This window comes from Gopherus flavomarginatus, chromosome 8 (assembly GCF_025201925.1).
Source record: "Gopherus flavomarginatus isolate rGopFla2 chromosome 8, rGopFla2.mat.asm, whole genome shotgun sequence".
Lineage (NCBI taxonomy): Eukaryota > Metazoa > Chordata > Testudines > Testudinidae > Gopherus > Gopherus flavomarginatus.
The window spans coordinates 77,839,911-77,855,823 of record NC_066624.1 but is presented as its reverse complement, the minus strand read 5'-3'; the positions used below and the strand labels follow the sequence as shown (position 1 = coordinate 77,855,823).

General features: G+C 43.7%; 2 protein-coding genes across 6 annotated transcripts in view; both read right to left on the bottom strand.

Annotated features, from left to right (window-relative positions):
• The window catches only part of LOC127056323 (guanylate cyclase soluble subunit beta-2-like), a 39,970-nt gene extending 25,291 nt beyond the window's left edge, over positions 1 to 14,679 (bottom strand). Inside the window, exons 1-8 of one of the 5 annotated variants that reach the window (XM_050964023.1) lie at positions 12,301 to 12,310; positions 10,459 to 10,532; positions 10,094 to 10,221; positions 9,352 to 9,446; positions 7,982 to 8,142; positions 7,496 to 7,595; positions 5,107 to 5,327; positions 4,160 to 4,271 (exon numbers count right to left, since the gene is read on the bottom strand). In XM_050964023.1, the coding sequence (XP_050819980.1) occupies positions 4,160 to 4,271; positions 5,107 to 5,327; positions 7,496 to 7,595; positions 7,982 to 8,142; positions 9,352 to 9,385 (628 nt within the window). In that variant the 5' untranslated portion in view covers positions 9,386 to 9,446; positions 10,094 to 10,221; positions 10,459 to 10,532; positions 12,301 to 12,310. Of the gene's footprint in view, positions 1 to 4,159; positions 4,272 to 5,106; positions 5,328 to 7,495; positions 7,596 to 7,981; positions 8,143 to 9,351; positions 9,447 to 10,093; positions 10,222 to 10,458; positions 10,533 to 12,300; positions 12,804 to 13,791; positions 13,851 to 14,662 lie in introns of those variants that run through there. The other 4 variants (XM_050964022.1, XM_050964021.1, XM_050964020.1 and 1 more) reach the window with 4 other exon arrangements.
• Positions 1,609 to 4,131, bottom strand: LOC127056377 (uncharacterized). Its single transcript, XM_050964165.1, has 3 exons — positions 3,021 to 4,131; positions 2,560 to 2,677; positions 1,609 to 2,355 (listed from the first exon to the last, which is right to left on the bottom strand). The coding sequence occupies exons 1-3, from the start codon at positions 3,243 to 3,245 to the stop codon at positions 1,967 to 1,969; spliced, it is 732 nt and encodes a 243-aa protein (XP_050820122.1). The 5' UTR covers positions 3,246 to 4,131; the 3' UTR covers positions 1,609 to 1,966.
• Positions 14,680 to 15,913: the final 1,234 nt, after the last annotated feature.

Genomic DNA, 15,913 nt, shown 5'->3' with positions numbered 1-15,913 from the left:
AGGGCATGGCTACACGTGCAGATGTAGAGCACTGTGAGTTAAACCAGCCCTCGGACAGCACAGCAGGGAAAGGGTTGCAGTGTGTCCACAGTGTCAGCTGCAAGCACACTGGCGTGGCACTTGCAGCAACATTGCGAATGGTGCATTATGGGCAGCTATCCCACACATCACCTCTTCCCATTCTGGCGCTGTGGCTTGTGGGAAGGGGGAAGGGAGTGCGAGGCATTCTGGGTTCTGTCCTAGTGCCCTGTGATGCATGGATTCACATCCCAGAAATCCCTGTGCTTCCATCCACATTTGGCACCATCTTTCAATGTTTTTGTACTGCAGGTTCTGTCTTCCCTTTCAGTCTGCAAGAACGGATCCCGAAGTGCTGAGGAATAAGTTGATGGATCTCACCAGCACATCACGTTTGGCAGTCGAGTTACTCCTTAAGATCCAAAGTGACAGTGAGAAGTCCGACGATGATATCGACTCAAGTAATGCATATGACACGAGATTACTTGTGGCATTCATGGACATGCTCACCACTGTGGAACGTCACTTTTGGGCTTAGGAAGCAAACAGTGAGTGGTGGGATCACATCGTCCTGCAAATCTGGGATGATGAGCAGTGGCTGCAGAACTTCCGGATCAGAAAAGCAGCTTTCATGGGTGATGATCTCGCGCCCATCCTGCGGCACAAGGACATGAGATTGAGAGCTGCCCTGCCGGTGGAGAAGTGGGTGGCTATTGCAATCTGGAAGCTGGCAACTCCAGACAGCTACCAATCGGTCACTAACCAGTTTGGAGTGGGAAAGTCGACCGCTGGAATCGTGTTGATGCAAGTTTGCAGGGCCATTAATCGCATCCTGCTCAGAAGAACAGTGACTCTGGGTAACATGCATGACATTGTGGCTAGCTTTGCACAAATGGGTTTCCCTAACTGTGGAGGGGCGATAGATGGCACACATATTCCAATTCTGGCACCAGCCCACCTACCCTCCGAGTACATTAATTGGAAGGGGTATTTCTCAGTGGTTCTCCAGGCACTTGTGGATCAACATGGGCATTTCATTGACATTAACGCAGGCTAGCCCGGAAAGGTGCATGACACATGCATCTTTCGGAACACTGGGCTGTTCAAGAACCTGCAAGCCGGGACTTTTTTCCCAGACCAGAATATCACCATAGATGAAGTTGAAATGCCCATTGTGATCCTTGGAGACCCCGCTTACGCTTTAATGGCGTGGCTCATGAAACCCTAAACAGGGAGCCTTGACAGCAGCAAGGAACGGTTCAACAACAGGCTCAGTCAGCGCAGAATGACTGTGGAGTGTGCTTTTGGCCATTTAAAGGGCCTCTGACACTCTCTGTATAGGAAGCTGGACCTGGCTAATGACTATCCCCACGGTTATATCCATGTGCTGTACCCTCCATAACATTTGTGAAGGGAAGAGCGAAAGATTCACTCAGGCATGGACCTCGGAGGTTCAACACCTGGAAGCTAAATTTGAACAGCCAGAGAGCAGGGCTATTAGAGGGGCCCAGCTTGGGGCTGCAAGGATTAGGGATGCCATGAGGCTGCAATTTGAGGCTGAAAGCCACCAGTAATGTCTAGTGCCCTGCACAGGAGTGAAGTGCAGTGGTTCCAATGTTAGTAGGAATCTGTACTTGCTACACTGACTTGCAGTGCCTGTTGCTTTCCTGGGCTAAGGTATCTTTTACTTTATGCAATAACAAAGAATGTTTTCAAAGCCAAAAAATCCATTTATTGAAAAGAAAATTCATGTATTGAAAAGAAACACAACCGCTTGGGAAACAGAAGGGGTAAGGAGGTGGGCTGGGGAATGAAACAATCAGTTTTGCGTATGTCCTGTCTGGAGTTCTGTGCAGTGAGTGCTGCACTTTAGGCTGGCTAAAAGGCACGGTGATGGGGGTTGAGTGTGGTGGGTAAGGGTCATAGTTTTCAGGGTTGGGTGGTGAGGTTACAAGTGTTGGAGGCAGAACCTGGATGTTGGGGAAAGTGGGTTGGAGGTGACATGGGGGCACAAGGGAAAGAGTTTTGGGGACAAGGGCTGCAGGGGGGTGCGAGCGCGGTAGCGCTCCACTTGCCTTGCTACCAACACCTGGATCAAGTCCACTTGGTGCTCCATGATGGTTATCAGCCGATCCATGCTTTGGTGCCGGCGCTCTGCATTCTGCTGGCAGATTCTCCTTTCGCTCTCCCTCCACTCCTGCGCTTTTAGATTCTTGTTAAGGGACTGCTGCATTACTTCATGCAGAATGTCTTTTTTGCTTCTACGTGGCCTCTTCCTAATTCTTTGGAATCTTTCGGCCGGTGATAACACAGACGGCTGAGATCTCAAGGTTGCATCTATAAAGGCAAAATGTAACACTTAACAGAGGCAGCATTGTTCACACCAGATAGAGCAATGATTCAGCCATATTTAAAGACAAGCACTGTCTAATGATAGCAGAATTTGCCCATCCCGAAGTGAGTGCGCATAACCCCCAGGAGCCCCAAAATAGTGAGTAAGCACAGGGTTGAGGGGACTGATTGTTTCACAGCCATACTGACCTCTGGGTTTCTGTGCCTTGGGAAGAGCCAACAGTGGCAGGGGGCCCCTATACTGAACACTGTCCCCACATTTTCTACAGCAGTTCGTCCTGGAAGATATCTCACTGCTGAGGGTGACCTGGGAAGCAAGAGAGGGTCTTCTACTACAATGCGGCTTCCATCCTAGCCAATATGCAGCTTGCCTGTGTGCAGCAATGGTCCCCCCACCCTTCACGGCACAGTGGCATGGACATGTTAGCCTGAATGGGACAAGGAGTACAGTAGCGCTCCCAAGGAACCTGCACAAGTGCATTGCACAGCTTCTGGATGAGACCTTTGAAGAGATCTCTGAGGCCAATTACCGCGATGTGAGAGAGTGCAACAATGCCCTATTCCACATCTAGGCATCTGTTCAGCCCTAACCCTCCTTGCCGCAAGAGCCTGCACCGAGTAATTTCCTTCCCAAAATAAAAGCTGCTTACTGGTGTTTGTTCTTCCCCAAGCACCGGCTGCTGAGACTGGCTACCTTCCTCCTGGCTTGAGAACAGCTCCTGGCTGCATGCATCTAGGGATGCCAGGGTGTCTTCCTCCTTCTCAGAACCCTCGCTCCCACTTTCCTCCTCATCCTCCCTTGTTGAACTGGGCTCTGAAGTGTCCATGGTGGTCCTCAGAGCAGAGGTGGTCCTCAGAGCAGAGCAGTATCGCATCCAGCTCTTTGTAGAAACAGCAGATCACGGGGACAGCACCGAAGCAGCGGTTTGCCTTGCGGGTTTTGTGGTAGGCATTCCGCAGCTCCTTCACTTTAACCCTGCACTGCAGTGTGTCCTGGTCATGGCCCCTTTCCATCATGTCCCTTGATTTCTGCCTGAAGGTATCGTAATTCCTATGGCTGGAGAACAGCTGGGACTGGACAGCTTCCTCCCCCCCAAACACTGATGAGGTCCAGCATCTCGTCATTGCTCCATACTGGGATCGCCTGGTGCGTGGAAGCATAGTCACCTGGAAAGATGTGATGGGAATTTTCAAAATTCCCAGAGAATTTAAAGTGTGGGTCTGATGGTTGGTTCCCTTCTGGCAAGGCAGTAGAGTTCAAAGTGATGACCAGGTTGGCTAGAACAGGCATTGTGGGACACTTCTGGAGACCGATCAGAGCACATTAACAGGTCAGGGCATCCATGCTGGTGCTGCGGTGCTCCAGCCATGGCAGACCAGGTGTTATGCCTCTAGTGGAGGTGGATTACCAGGAGTGCTCCAGCTGCAGAGTCAGTGTGCTCCACGTGCCTTGCCAGTGTGGATGCGTCATGAGTTAGAGTGCACGGAGCTGTTTTAATGCGCTCGAGCTCACAAGTGTAGCCAAGCCCTTAGTGTATAACCACTTTCTAAAGATGAGACACTTTAAAGCCTGAGACAGACACAACCTGCTGCTCTTGAGTATGTGCTGTCAGTAAGCATGCTTCTTGGTCTGCAACTTTAAAGGAATACAATATTCTACCGAAAGGATACAGGGAAAATATGAATGGTGAGTAGTTAATGGCAGTGAAGTTATGTACAGCCTATACAATACTAAATAGACAGTATTAATAGATGATGTCAGATTCCCTTTCAATGATCTCCCTCTTACCTCTTCCTAGTGTAACGATTCCTCTGATTGTTTCCCAGTGATTTTTCTTGGCAGGACAAACAGAAACAAAGCTTGTTCTGTCTCTAATCTTATTCATGTTTTTTTCAATATCCTGTGGAATAAACCCAATCTGAACATTCAACTCTATTTTCAATTCTTAAAACTCTAGCTCTGTTGGCCAAATCCTTATCAGGTGTAAATCAGTATAGGCCCACTAACTTCAAAGAAGCTATGCCAATGTACAGTACCTGAGGATCTGATCCAAAGAAAATATAAAGGGCCAAATTTTCAAAATTCTTTGATTCCAGCCTTTGAACTTAAACTGAGACATGCAAATTTGGTAGTTCAACATATAGTTGTCTGTGTTGTACAAGATGTTGCACACCCAGACAGTCACACATTTGCACAAATGTGCAAATCAGATACTTAGCATCTACCTGATATCCATGTGCAAATTCTATTTGCACAATCCAAATTTAGGACTCAGAAATACATGCCCAAAAATGTGGGTACGCACGAGGTATTGCAAGCTTAGAGGCAGTTTTGAAAACTTGGTACCTACATTTTTTTTTATACCAGACTAAACAAATAACTGCAAATAAATCATGTCAAACTTCCTAAGTTAGTTCCCAGAGGCTTAGGGCCTGGAACTGTGCAGTGATTAGCCATCTTTACTACTTGTTAAAATATTTAATTTCCTATGGATTTTAATGGGAGCTGAAGGCATTCAGTAAATTGGAGATTGGACCTGCAGGACCCAATCCTGAAGATTATTCTGTGGTGTCAATGGGATCTGTCTACATGAAGTAACTTACAGGATGGGAGCCTTAAATGGTAACAGCAGATTCATCTAAAATATTTTGGGTAAAATAATCCTAAGTACAGTATTTATTAATGAAAGCTACTTATCTCCCTGACATTTATTTATAGGAGGAACATCAAAATACCTCTTTATTCAGTTGTTTCTCAATTCGTCTTCCAGAGTCAGCAATGTATTGTGGTGAGGAAGAGAATTTATTTCTCTTTTTGTATGAAAATACAGGTTTTTGAGTGACAAGGAAAACTATATGTTCTTTTTTCCCAGTTCTTTCTTCCTCCTCTGTTTGATTGACTATTTCCATTGAAATTTCAGTGTTGAAAAAATCCAGGGCTGCTGCACCAATGATTCCTGAAAGGGAATAAAAGACAAAATTCTGTAGTGAACTAAAACCTTCTATTGTAACAAATATTTGCGCAATGCTGTGTACTAGTTCAAGCATTTATAGCTGACTTATGCAGTTTTGAGTGTTTATATATAAAAAATCAGAAGTGCAAGATGACATATGATGAATTCATTCATCATATGTCATCTAAGACCAGTTATACTAATGTGTACATTTTGGGCTAAATCCTCCACTGGTGTAAATCAGCCTACCCCCACCCATTTTATACAGGTCATGGGTGATTTACACCAGTGTTGATGTGACGTACACCTTGGGATGTTATGAGACATATTTAACTATCGACATAGCCAACAAAGTTAGTGCAGAAGATCTGTAGAATCAGGACTGAAATGAGCCTTTAGACTGAGCCATAAGTAAAAACGGCTTTGTAGCAGCACACTGAGAAGGAATGTTTTTTGCCCCATCAGGCACTGGGATCTCAACCCAGAATTCTAAGGGGCGGGGGAGACTGCGGGAACTATGGGATAGCTACGGGATAGCTACCCACAGTGCAACGCTCCGGAAATCGACGCTAGCCTCGGTACGTGGACGCACACCACCGAATTAATGTGCTTAGTGTGGCCACGTGCACTCAACTTTATACAATCTGTTTTACAAAACCGGTTTATGTAAAATCGGAATAATCCCGTAGTGTAGACATACCCAGAGACATTTCTCTGATTCGGAATCCCTCCAGAGCTCCCATTTGATGTGGGGAGTGGAGAGGGAAGAGGGATAGTTCGCATCCTTCATCAGATACTGCACTCTGCTGGCTGGGCCATGGAGGGTGCAGGGGAGGTATCCTCCCTATAGCCTTGCCTCATCCTCGCTCATATGGCCCCAGGAGAGCAGTATGGGGCTAGAAGGCCCTGGTCTCCCATCCCTCTTTCACTCCATGCCTAGATTCAAGATCCAAACTAGTCTGGTATTGTTGCGTTGTGGGGTGCTTTGAGGCTTTACTTCTCTTACTGTCCTGTGTGGGCTAGTCTCAATCTAGCTGATTGTCATGCATCTACAAACTGTTTTCCTTTGTAAAACACACTGAAGCTATTTTCTAATAAGTATATTTAGACAGATTATAGAGTTTTACTATGATTCTTCCTTTTTATTTGGAATAACATTTTTCACAGTCTGACCTTGATTATGTAGTCAACGGGAATTTTCTCTCTTGAAACAAGACATTGCATCAACATGCATTATTATTGCTTCAATTTGTACTTAGTAATATGTGGTGGTTGAGTGCATTATTCTACGGTGACAATGATCTGAAAAATCACTCTGCATTTCGAGAGATCGGTGAAGTCTCAAATCGCTATGTATTCTGAAATATCAAAAGGCAATGCGTATTCATAAAGGGAGATGCTTTGATTCCCATTTGAGATTACAAGTTCCTTTGAAGAGGCTCCACTTAATCATCTAGAGGTTAAGAGTGGGGATCTATTTTATCATAGCACTAATATAATTGTGAAATATATCAGAGGGGTAGCCGTGTTAGTCTGGATCTGTAAAAGCAGCAAAGAGTCCTGTGGCACCTTATAGACTAACAGACGTTTTGGAGCATGAGCTTTTGTGGGTGAATACCCACTTCGTCAGATGCATGTCAAAATATAGTGATTCTCTCAATGTTCACATGGATCAGTTTCTGAGTGCAGGTATGGATTCTTGCAAATGCTAATGGAGGGCCTAGTGCTGAATTGAGTCCAATGGCAGTTTTGCCTGGATATTCATTTCAGGATGTCTCCATGATGTGTTTTCAACATCTCTCCTCATACTCCATTTTAATGATTTTAGGGATATGAGATATAGAGAACTAGCACACAAGTGGACTCCATAATGCATATCAGCTGTTTCAGCTTCTTCCACCATAAAAATCTGTGTGTTTTAGAAATGCTATGGCAGGACAGACATTAATGGCCTGCTTTTCAGAATTGCTGTGCACCCCGAAGTCTCACTGAAGTCAATGAAAGTTGCAGATGCTCAGCAGCTCTGAAAATTAAACCATAACAGTAAAATATTTTAAAGTCAATCAAAATTCTGTAGGCTGTCAATTCTCATCCAGAGAATTTGTGAAAACTAAGCAAAGAATAGCAGCAAATGTATGAGTCTATAGAGTAACGCTCAACTGCATTATTACCTGGAACAATATGGCACAGACCTCTTCTATCTGAGTAGTAATGCAAATGCATTGAGCCATCTTCATTCTTTTCTACCCTAAAAGAAGGTGCATTCATCTCCTGAAAACAATAATAATAGTTAAATATCCTTTATCATAAGGAACACTAGTGCAATAGCAAGCTCTATAAAAGCACCTTATATCTTATCAAAATAAATAGTTATACTTTATAATGCTGATCTTGTTTCATTTCCATTTATCAGAAATGAAAGATCTTTATGTTGGAAGGAAACTATACCTTTTATTTGATTCAAAGTATTGAATAAATTTACATCTAATATTAAGGATAACTTTGAATAGCTGACTTCTTTCCCCACTAGTGCATCAGAATAATTAATTTCAGAGCACAAGAGGGACGGTTGTGGCACAGTATTTTGTTGACATGTCAGTGTGTAAACCCTGGCAGGGTACATCCATGTCGGCTCAGTAGTTCTTACTTCAACTTGCCTGATAAGAAAGAGACAGATAGCTATGTAATGCATCCAAGTTCTCGATGAACTCGTAGAGATTTCCACCCAAAGTTCTCAGCATATGGTCATAGCCTGACCGTTTGCAAAATTCAAAGAAAAACTCTCCAAACTGCTTCAGAACCATATCAGGGGGAACATCTGGCAAAATAAGGATACCTTAATTAATTAACATGACAATGCTGAGAAATGGACTAACAATAAATGCAAAATGTTTGTGGAAAAGGTAGGGAATGTTAATAAATGTGTGTGTTACACACAGGAGAGGTCAGGGGAGGTGGAGGTACAAAGGTGGCACAGAGGTGTGCAGGCCCCATTCCTGGGCTTAACTGGGAGCATCCTGAGAGCAGCTCTAGCTCACTCTAGCTATTAGCCCCAAGGAGCTGAAACCACAGATGGGGGATCAGGGTAGCGTAGGGGCATCCCATCTTTCCCCCAGTCATGACCCCATATGTAACAGGAAAGGAGTGGTGTAGGAGCCCCTATGCCACCGGAATATCTTCCTTTCACTGAGCTGTTCTTCCATCTGGGGCTTAATAGGTTGGGTGTATGGCCAGAAGCTGACGGCAGCACAGTGCAAAGCAACCATGTTACACCCAAATATCCCAACCCACAAGTCTACCTTGATCAGTCTTTTGAAATTTGTTGATCTCCAACTAGCAGCAAAAACCATGGCTATGTATTACGCATCTTTACTGTATATAATTTTTAAAGAAAATTTGGAAAAAAAAAAGTTATATGACTGTTAGAAATGGAAAAACATGTATTTTCTCTAGCTGTCCCATTATCTGAAATAGAAAACAAAAATGTCATCTCCAGTACCTGTCTAAAATTCTAATATTTTCAATATTAATTCTTAATACTGTTCTCTGAATCAATTCTTCCCGTTGGTGCCTGGAAATGAAAACTGCACCTCCCTGAGCCCTGGTGCTGCAGTGGTCTTCTTGGGAGAAGGGCAGGCAATGTTTTTACTATTGCCTTCCCTCGAAAGGATAGATGGGGAGGATAGTCTTAAACTGAATTCAGGTCCCTGTACGATCTCCCACTAGTGGAAGGTGTCTGGTCAATTAGTCCTAACTAACATTACCCCTTTTGGGAGCTCCAAACAGTGACCTACTCCAAGCACTTTTAATCATGAGGTTGGTGTAACTGCCTTCTGGATGGACTTCCCAGCTCCGACCCTGCTCCAGCACAAGCAGGTATAACCCAAGATCAGCTTAGTCCCTGGTTTATAGAAAGCCCAGTTACACTCCTGTTGAACTAATTTGGAAAACTCCCATTGACTTATATGGGGCACAAGATCCTCAGAGTCTTGGGCCCAGGTATTCTTTTGTATTGCATTGACAATACCTAACATTTTGCAGGCTTTGTCAATTAGCTGCATTGTGATCTCATCTTTGTAAACTTCAAACGTCAGAAATGTGTCCTGAACTGCTGCCTGGATTCTGTAACAAAAATGAGATTCATGTTGCAATATCATTCTAAACAGAACACATTTAAGACCCAACTGGTATCCCTTAGTCACAGTTCTCCTATTTGCACCCCTCGCTGTAGTACTTGAGAACAACTCTTCCCTTCATTAATATTAACTGGATAGATGAGTACCTGTTGAAGACAGACTCTAAACTTAGAGCTCAAACCTGCAACCTTTGCTCATGTGAAAAGTCACATTGACATTGGTGAGACTTAAATACGTGCCTAAGTGATTGGCTGAATCAGGATGTATGTTGTACAAGGCTGATACTATTGTTTATTACTGTAGTGCCTACGAACCCCACTTAGTATTAGTGCCCCATTGTTTTAGGCACTATACAGATGACAGTACTGCTTTTGCTTCTGTTCCATTGGTTTACTGTACATTGTGGCACATTCTGATACATTCCTGGTTCCCTGTGGGCCTGACCCCAAACCTATTTAAGTCAATGGGAATCTTTCCATTGGTTGCAATGGGCTTTGGGTCGGGCCCTGGATCACTTGGTTTCTACATTTGCTTTATTTTTATTTCTTTATATTATGTAAAATTCCATAAAGCTTTTCAAGTTTAAAAAAATCCAAAAAAACAAAAAAGAGCAAAATCAATGTTTTCTATTACGTTTAATTACTTTTCCCTGAGGCTCCAAGATGAAATTGACTTCAAAATAAGGGTGGCTTCTATTCAGCATCCAGTAATTACTTTTCAATAACGATACAATGAGCCAGTGTGTCTATTGCACATGTGTCCTGCAGACAAAATGTCATCCTTCATTATTTGGTCTAATAAATGAAGTAATTAATGTCATAGGACAAAATGTTGCAGTGTAAAAGCCTTGACTTTGACTTAATAGTTAATTTTAATAATTGCTTCCTGAATAATGAATACTTCAGCATTCATTCAACAGTGAGAGATTGGTATTCTGTGGTACTATGTTCCTTATTATACTTTCTCTTAATTTATTCAGTTCCTTAGGAATGAGTTACCTTAATTTTTCCCATGTTTCTTCACCATATTTTTCAACCACCAAAGACTTCAGACATGTGTTTATAAATCCATACTGCAAAAAGAAATATAGGAATATGGAAAATTGTTTACAAAAGTGCCCTTGAATCATGCAAGCCCATAATATTTTAAATTCCACTGTGATAATATAATACAAAATTGTAAATAACACTTTGCACTTATTTAGTGCCTTTCAACCAAGGTTAAGTCTTTTACAAAGTTGTGTATTATTTAGCTGTACATTTAAAAAAAATTACAGTAAGAAAAATTCTTAGTCCTGTTTTATAGATTAGAAAACAGGCAAAAGCAGGCAAAAATCTGCTCTGATGTGGAGTGAATGGAGTTAGTGCAGATTTACATCAGTGTAACAGAAAGCAAGATTGGCCCACTGTTGGCTCAACTATTGTGTACGTGTTTATCTAGGTACACATAAAATGGAGGTGACAGAGGTTGAAAAAGATAAATACAGATAAATAGTATCATAACAGCAATAATTACCTGAAGTTATGGGGCAGCTTTTGCAAATTGGGGACTTACCCATATTCACATAGGCATGATCCAAAGCCCCCTGACATCAATGTTAAACCCACCTGTGAGAGGTATGGGGTTTGGTGTAGGTCTATGGTGATTCGGTGTGAGAATGGGGACTGGAGAGCCCTGTCAGCCCTCCAACCCCACTGCTGCTATATACAATTTGAAATCACTATTTTCATATCAGAATTTACTTAGAAGAAAAGGAAAGTCGTCAGTGAGCATTTCTGTCACATTTTTAAATTTTCACAATGAAGGCCTGATCCTGCATTTCTTCAGTATTATCATTATACAGCAGGCACAACCTTCAGAGAAGTCAATGGGAATTTAACTTGTTTTCAGGAGTACTTCATTGCTGCTGTGCAGTTCAATGGAAAAAAACCCACCATTTCTGGATTTGATAAAATGCATGATATTCACTAGAATGATCAAAATAGGGCTTTTCATGGAAACTCATGTTTAAAGATATATATTCTTTAACCTGTCAAAGTTAGGATCACATAAATTCAGCCCAAGAAAGCTTGTAAGTCCACAGAAGCTACTCTGTTTGACACTATTCCCTATAACAGTTATGTAGCCTATTAGTGGTTAATATGCAGTCCACAGGACATCCAGGCAGACATTTGCGTCTTGCCCAATGAATAGCTTTCCAATCTTAATAAAGTGCCTGTCACTCTTTTCGAGGGACCTGCTCTAAATGTCCATCTGTGACAGTTAGATTACACCATCTCTGAGGTTTGGGATGGTAGAAATGCAGCGCTGGACATGAATACAAATTCCTATCACAAATTGCCTTCTCCCTATCCCCATGCTTTTGTGTGCCAAGTTTCAGCCCCCACTGCCCTCTGAAAGTGGCGGGTCGTGATGGGACTATTACAGGGCAGGGTTTGTCCAGAACAGTGGTTTACTCTGCAATTACGCTCTAGCTCCTGGCCCTTTAAGGCTCTGATCTGATACCCACTGCAGTGACACGGAGCCTTTCCTTTGATTTCGGTTAGATCTGGCCTGTAGGTGGGATGGGAGATCTTTAGCCACTTCCAGAGCTGTTCCTGCGCTCCGGGCTGTAACCGCGCAGCAGCCCCGGCGGGGTAATCGATCAGCGGGGAACCTGGCTCAGACCGATTAGGGGCGGGCTCTTAGAATAGGACCGATGAAGGGCGAGAGGCTAAATGCCAGATCTGCCCTTCCACAGAGACCCCCCAAGCTTCCCGGCTACGCACAGGGCAGGCTGGCGGCCCGCGGGGAATCCCCCCATGGGGCCGGGGGTGGAAAAGGACCCAAGCGCCACTCACCATCCTGGCAGCGAAGGCGCAGCGCTGGATCCAGCTGATCTCACCAGAGGCGGGCCCCTTGTTTAAAGAGGCGAAATCCCCCTGGTCTCTGCGCCCCAGCACGGAGAGGGCTGCCCCGCCCCCATGGTACTCCGGGGTGCTCAGCGGTTCCCCCGCTCCCCACACGCAGAGAGAAAGGCTTTACGCCGTGGCCCATTGGCGGGCAGCCGTCCCTTAGCAAAGCCTCAGCAACGCGGTTCCCGGTGAGTCAGGCACCGCGACTGGTCTGGCGTCTCCATCCTCCCCCCGGGCAGTCAGGAGCCGCCGGCCATCAGCTGCAGGGCGGCGATCATCTTCCCCCAGCAATCCGGGCTCAGGCCGGAACTGCAGCGCCTCTCTCCCTCCTTTGCAAAAACGCAGCCCCCATCCCCGGCTTTTCGGGCTTGCAGCCCCTCCGCAGCCGGGGCTGGGTGGGTGCCGATCGCTTGGCGCGGCGCTGGGCGGCGCTGGGGAGCTCCGGTCGCTGTCCAAGGGGCGCGGGTGCTGAACCCCTCGCTGCTCCGGAGCGAGCCCTGGTCACTCAGCCCTGCTGCCAAGGGCTTGGTGCCGCTTCTGGGGTGCCCAGCAGAGCCGGGCCGAGGGGAGCCCCCAATCTCCCAGCCCTGACTGCGGCTGCTGGAGAACAGAGCCGAGCTCACTCTGCCCCGGTCCCGAGCTAATTCGCGTCACTGGCGGCATTTGCACAAGGCTTCCACAAGCCAAACCCACAGAAAACCCCACACTTCTGCTTCAAAAGCAAACACGGAAGCTGGAAGGCGGAAAGGCTTCGGCAGCGTTCTTCACTGCGCCTTGCTCTCTAAAAAGTGCTTTGTTTTTCCTGGCCTAAGGATTACGCAGAAAAGGAAATTTACCAGCCCTTGCAGGAATGACAAGTGAGCCAGTAAAACGCAAAGGAAGGCCCCATACCATAGAGTTTTTCCAATGATGTTTTTGTTTTCCTGATCGAAGGTATCTTGTCGCAAATTCTGGCAAACATCATTACTGAAATCCTAAATTACAAGCTAAAGTACCCATGATTTCATTAACATAGCTAAGAAAATCACAGGGCTTGCAATGCTCTTTAATGACTCATAGGTAATGTCATTAATAAACCAAGTATTGTATCAAACACATTCACAGTGTGTTTTCATTCAAAGGATACTCAGATTTAGATAGGAAAAATATAATTTAAAACTTCTGCATTGGATTTATTGCTGCAGCTACATGCTGAAGGGTTCCTGTAGCATTTATACACGCATACACATGCCATATTTCCTGGTGCAAAATCAAATATTTATTTAAACATCGATCTGTAACAGAAGGTTGTTAATCAGTGTAATAGCCCGAACATCTATGCTGAGCTCCACTGTCAGCGGTATAGAGGCGATCCGGTTTTTTGTGCGCTCTAGCGCTTTTTCAGTTAATGTCATGCCTTGCTTCTCACGCCTTGACTTCACCCTATAGCTGCCTTACCTCGTGTTCACGGACCCATAGATCCCTAGTCCGTAGGTGTCAGTACTGCTAGCTGAGAACCAGCTTCCTTCCAAACAACCTTCCGTAGGGTCCCTAGGACGGAGCACCATGATGTAACCTATTCATGTCAGTTGTTTAACGTTATAAAAAGGGGTTGCTATTTTGCTGCTAAGCATCTGGGAATGATCAGGCTAAGGTAAGTGTAACAAGACGTTCTAATGTCATTACACAACAGATCGAACGGCTACTCCCGTTATTCTTTTAATCACAAACATTACTATAAAGGCAAACACAGCATCTCTGTCCCGAGTCCCTTAAAATGTCCACTGTATTGTAAGTGAGTTTTGAATCAAAACCTTGGCAGTTAAGAGCACACCACGAAATTGCTGTAAAACGGAAATCAATAACATTTTAGTGTAAATATAATATAACTACAAAAACCGAAGTGAGACGGGTTCTGTGCATTATATATAGCTGGTCTCTCGGGTTACATTGATCGTACGTTCGATTTAGGCGCTGTGTATAACAAATACAAAACATGTTAGAATTACAAAGACGTTAAATTCAACCAGCTGGGCCAAATTCAGCTCTGGTGAAGCTCCAGTGAAATGAAGTTTGGCCGTTATGTTTTGTTGTACATGAACCCATTTACGCTGAGGGTTCCTGCATTCAAAGTAAATAGCCTGCAAAAGGAGAAGAGATTTTATAACCAATTTCAACCTACTGAAGGGGTTTATGCAACTACATTCAGCTACGACGAATACAACCGTATCAGTGAGGCAGAATGTAGAGCAGCAGCATATCTGGCTGGCAGTGCGCTTGAGCATTTATTTCCCTTTTGTAACTTGTCTTTTAAAAGCATAAGACTTACTTTTTTATGATGCTATTTTATTATGTTTTCAGTTCAATGGTTGCTCGTTTCCTGTTTAGCAAAGTAATTCAAATGAAGGAAAACTCCACAGGACATCAGGCTTACTACACAATTCCAGCCAAGAGAGTCAGTTTCTGTTATTGTCAACCTCTTTGTAACTTGACCTCTAGAGGGCGCCCCTTCCCAATTTTAAATTTAGAAGCAAGCTACATAGGAGTTACACGACCTATATTGTTCTAGGAGTATTAGCAGATTCTTGACTACTCAGAGGAATGAATGTATTCGAGGTAAATAAAGAACAAAAATATATTAAATAAGATTTTTTACGGTTAAAATGCATCCCTTTATATACCTTAGATCCTGTTATGCTCAGAGGAACATGACTAAAATGTTGAGATCTGGGTGCCTAAAATCATGCTCCTAAATCCATTTTGGGCCTCTACTTAAAAGTAATCTGACTTTCAGAACCAATGAACACCCTGAAATCCCATTAAAATCAACAGTACAGCAGCTGCTCAATAATTTGTAAAAATCAGACCACTTCCATTCAGCTGCTCAAATATGAATTTGAGCCTAGATTCTCACAGAAACTCAAATTAATTTTAATGAGAGTTAAGCACCTAAATTCTTTTCAGGAGCTGGGGATTCATAACTTTCAGTGTGAAAAAAATCAGTCTAGGTCTTTTTAAAAAAACAAAAAAAAACCAAGATGAATGAATATGTTACCACCAACCAAATGGATGAATATGTATGTTTAATATGCAATGACTATGTCACCATCACTAAAGCCTTTCAGTAAAGAGAATAGTGTCATAGTGCAAAATTCTGAAAAATCCAGTTCTGCTAATACAAGCACAAATCCAGTAGTACATTATCCACATGAAACACTGTTACCAACCCTTATATCTTAGATTAGAATGAGTGATTAAGGTCTAGGCGGGACACTCTGTCAGAACAATTAACGTAGGCTCTTGTGATTTGGGTCAAATACTCAACTCCTGACTCCATTTTTAATTAGGCCTTCCTGACAACAATGTCACCCTCCTGTAGAGCTGGCTGGAGAACAACAATTCATTACAACCTCTGAGGTTCCAAAATTTGTTTTCATTCTGCGCTGGAACGAAACCAACATCTTTAAAATGTTTTCAGAAAATGAAATTGTGTCTAAATATCCTTTTTTAATCAGATTTTCAATTTGGGTCTCTCTCTCTCTCCAGTTTTCTCTGTCTCTCTGGCAGTGACTGGGGAGTC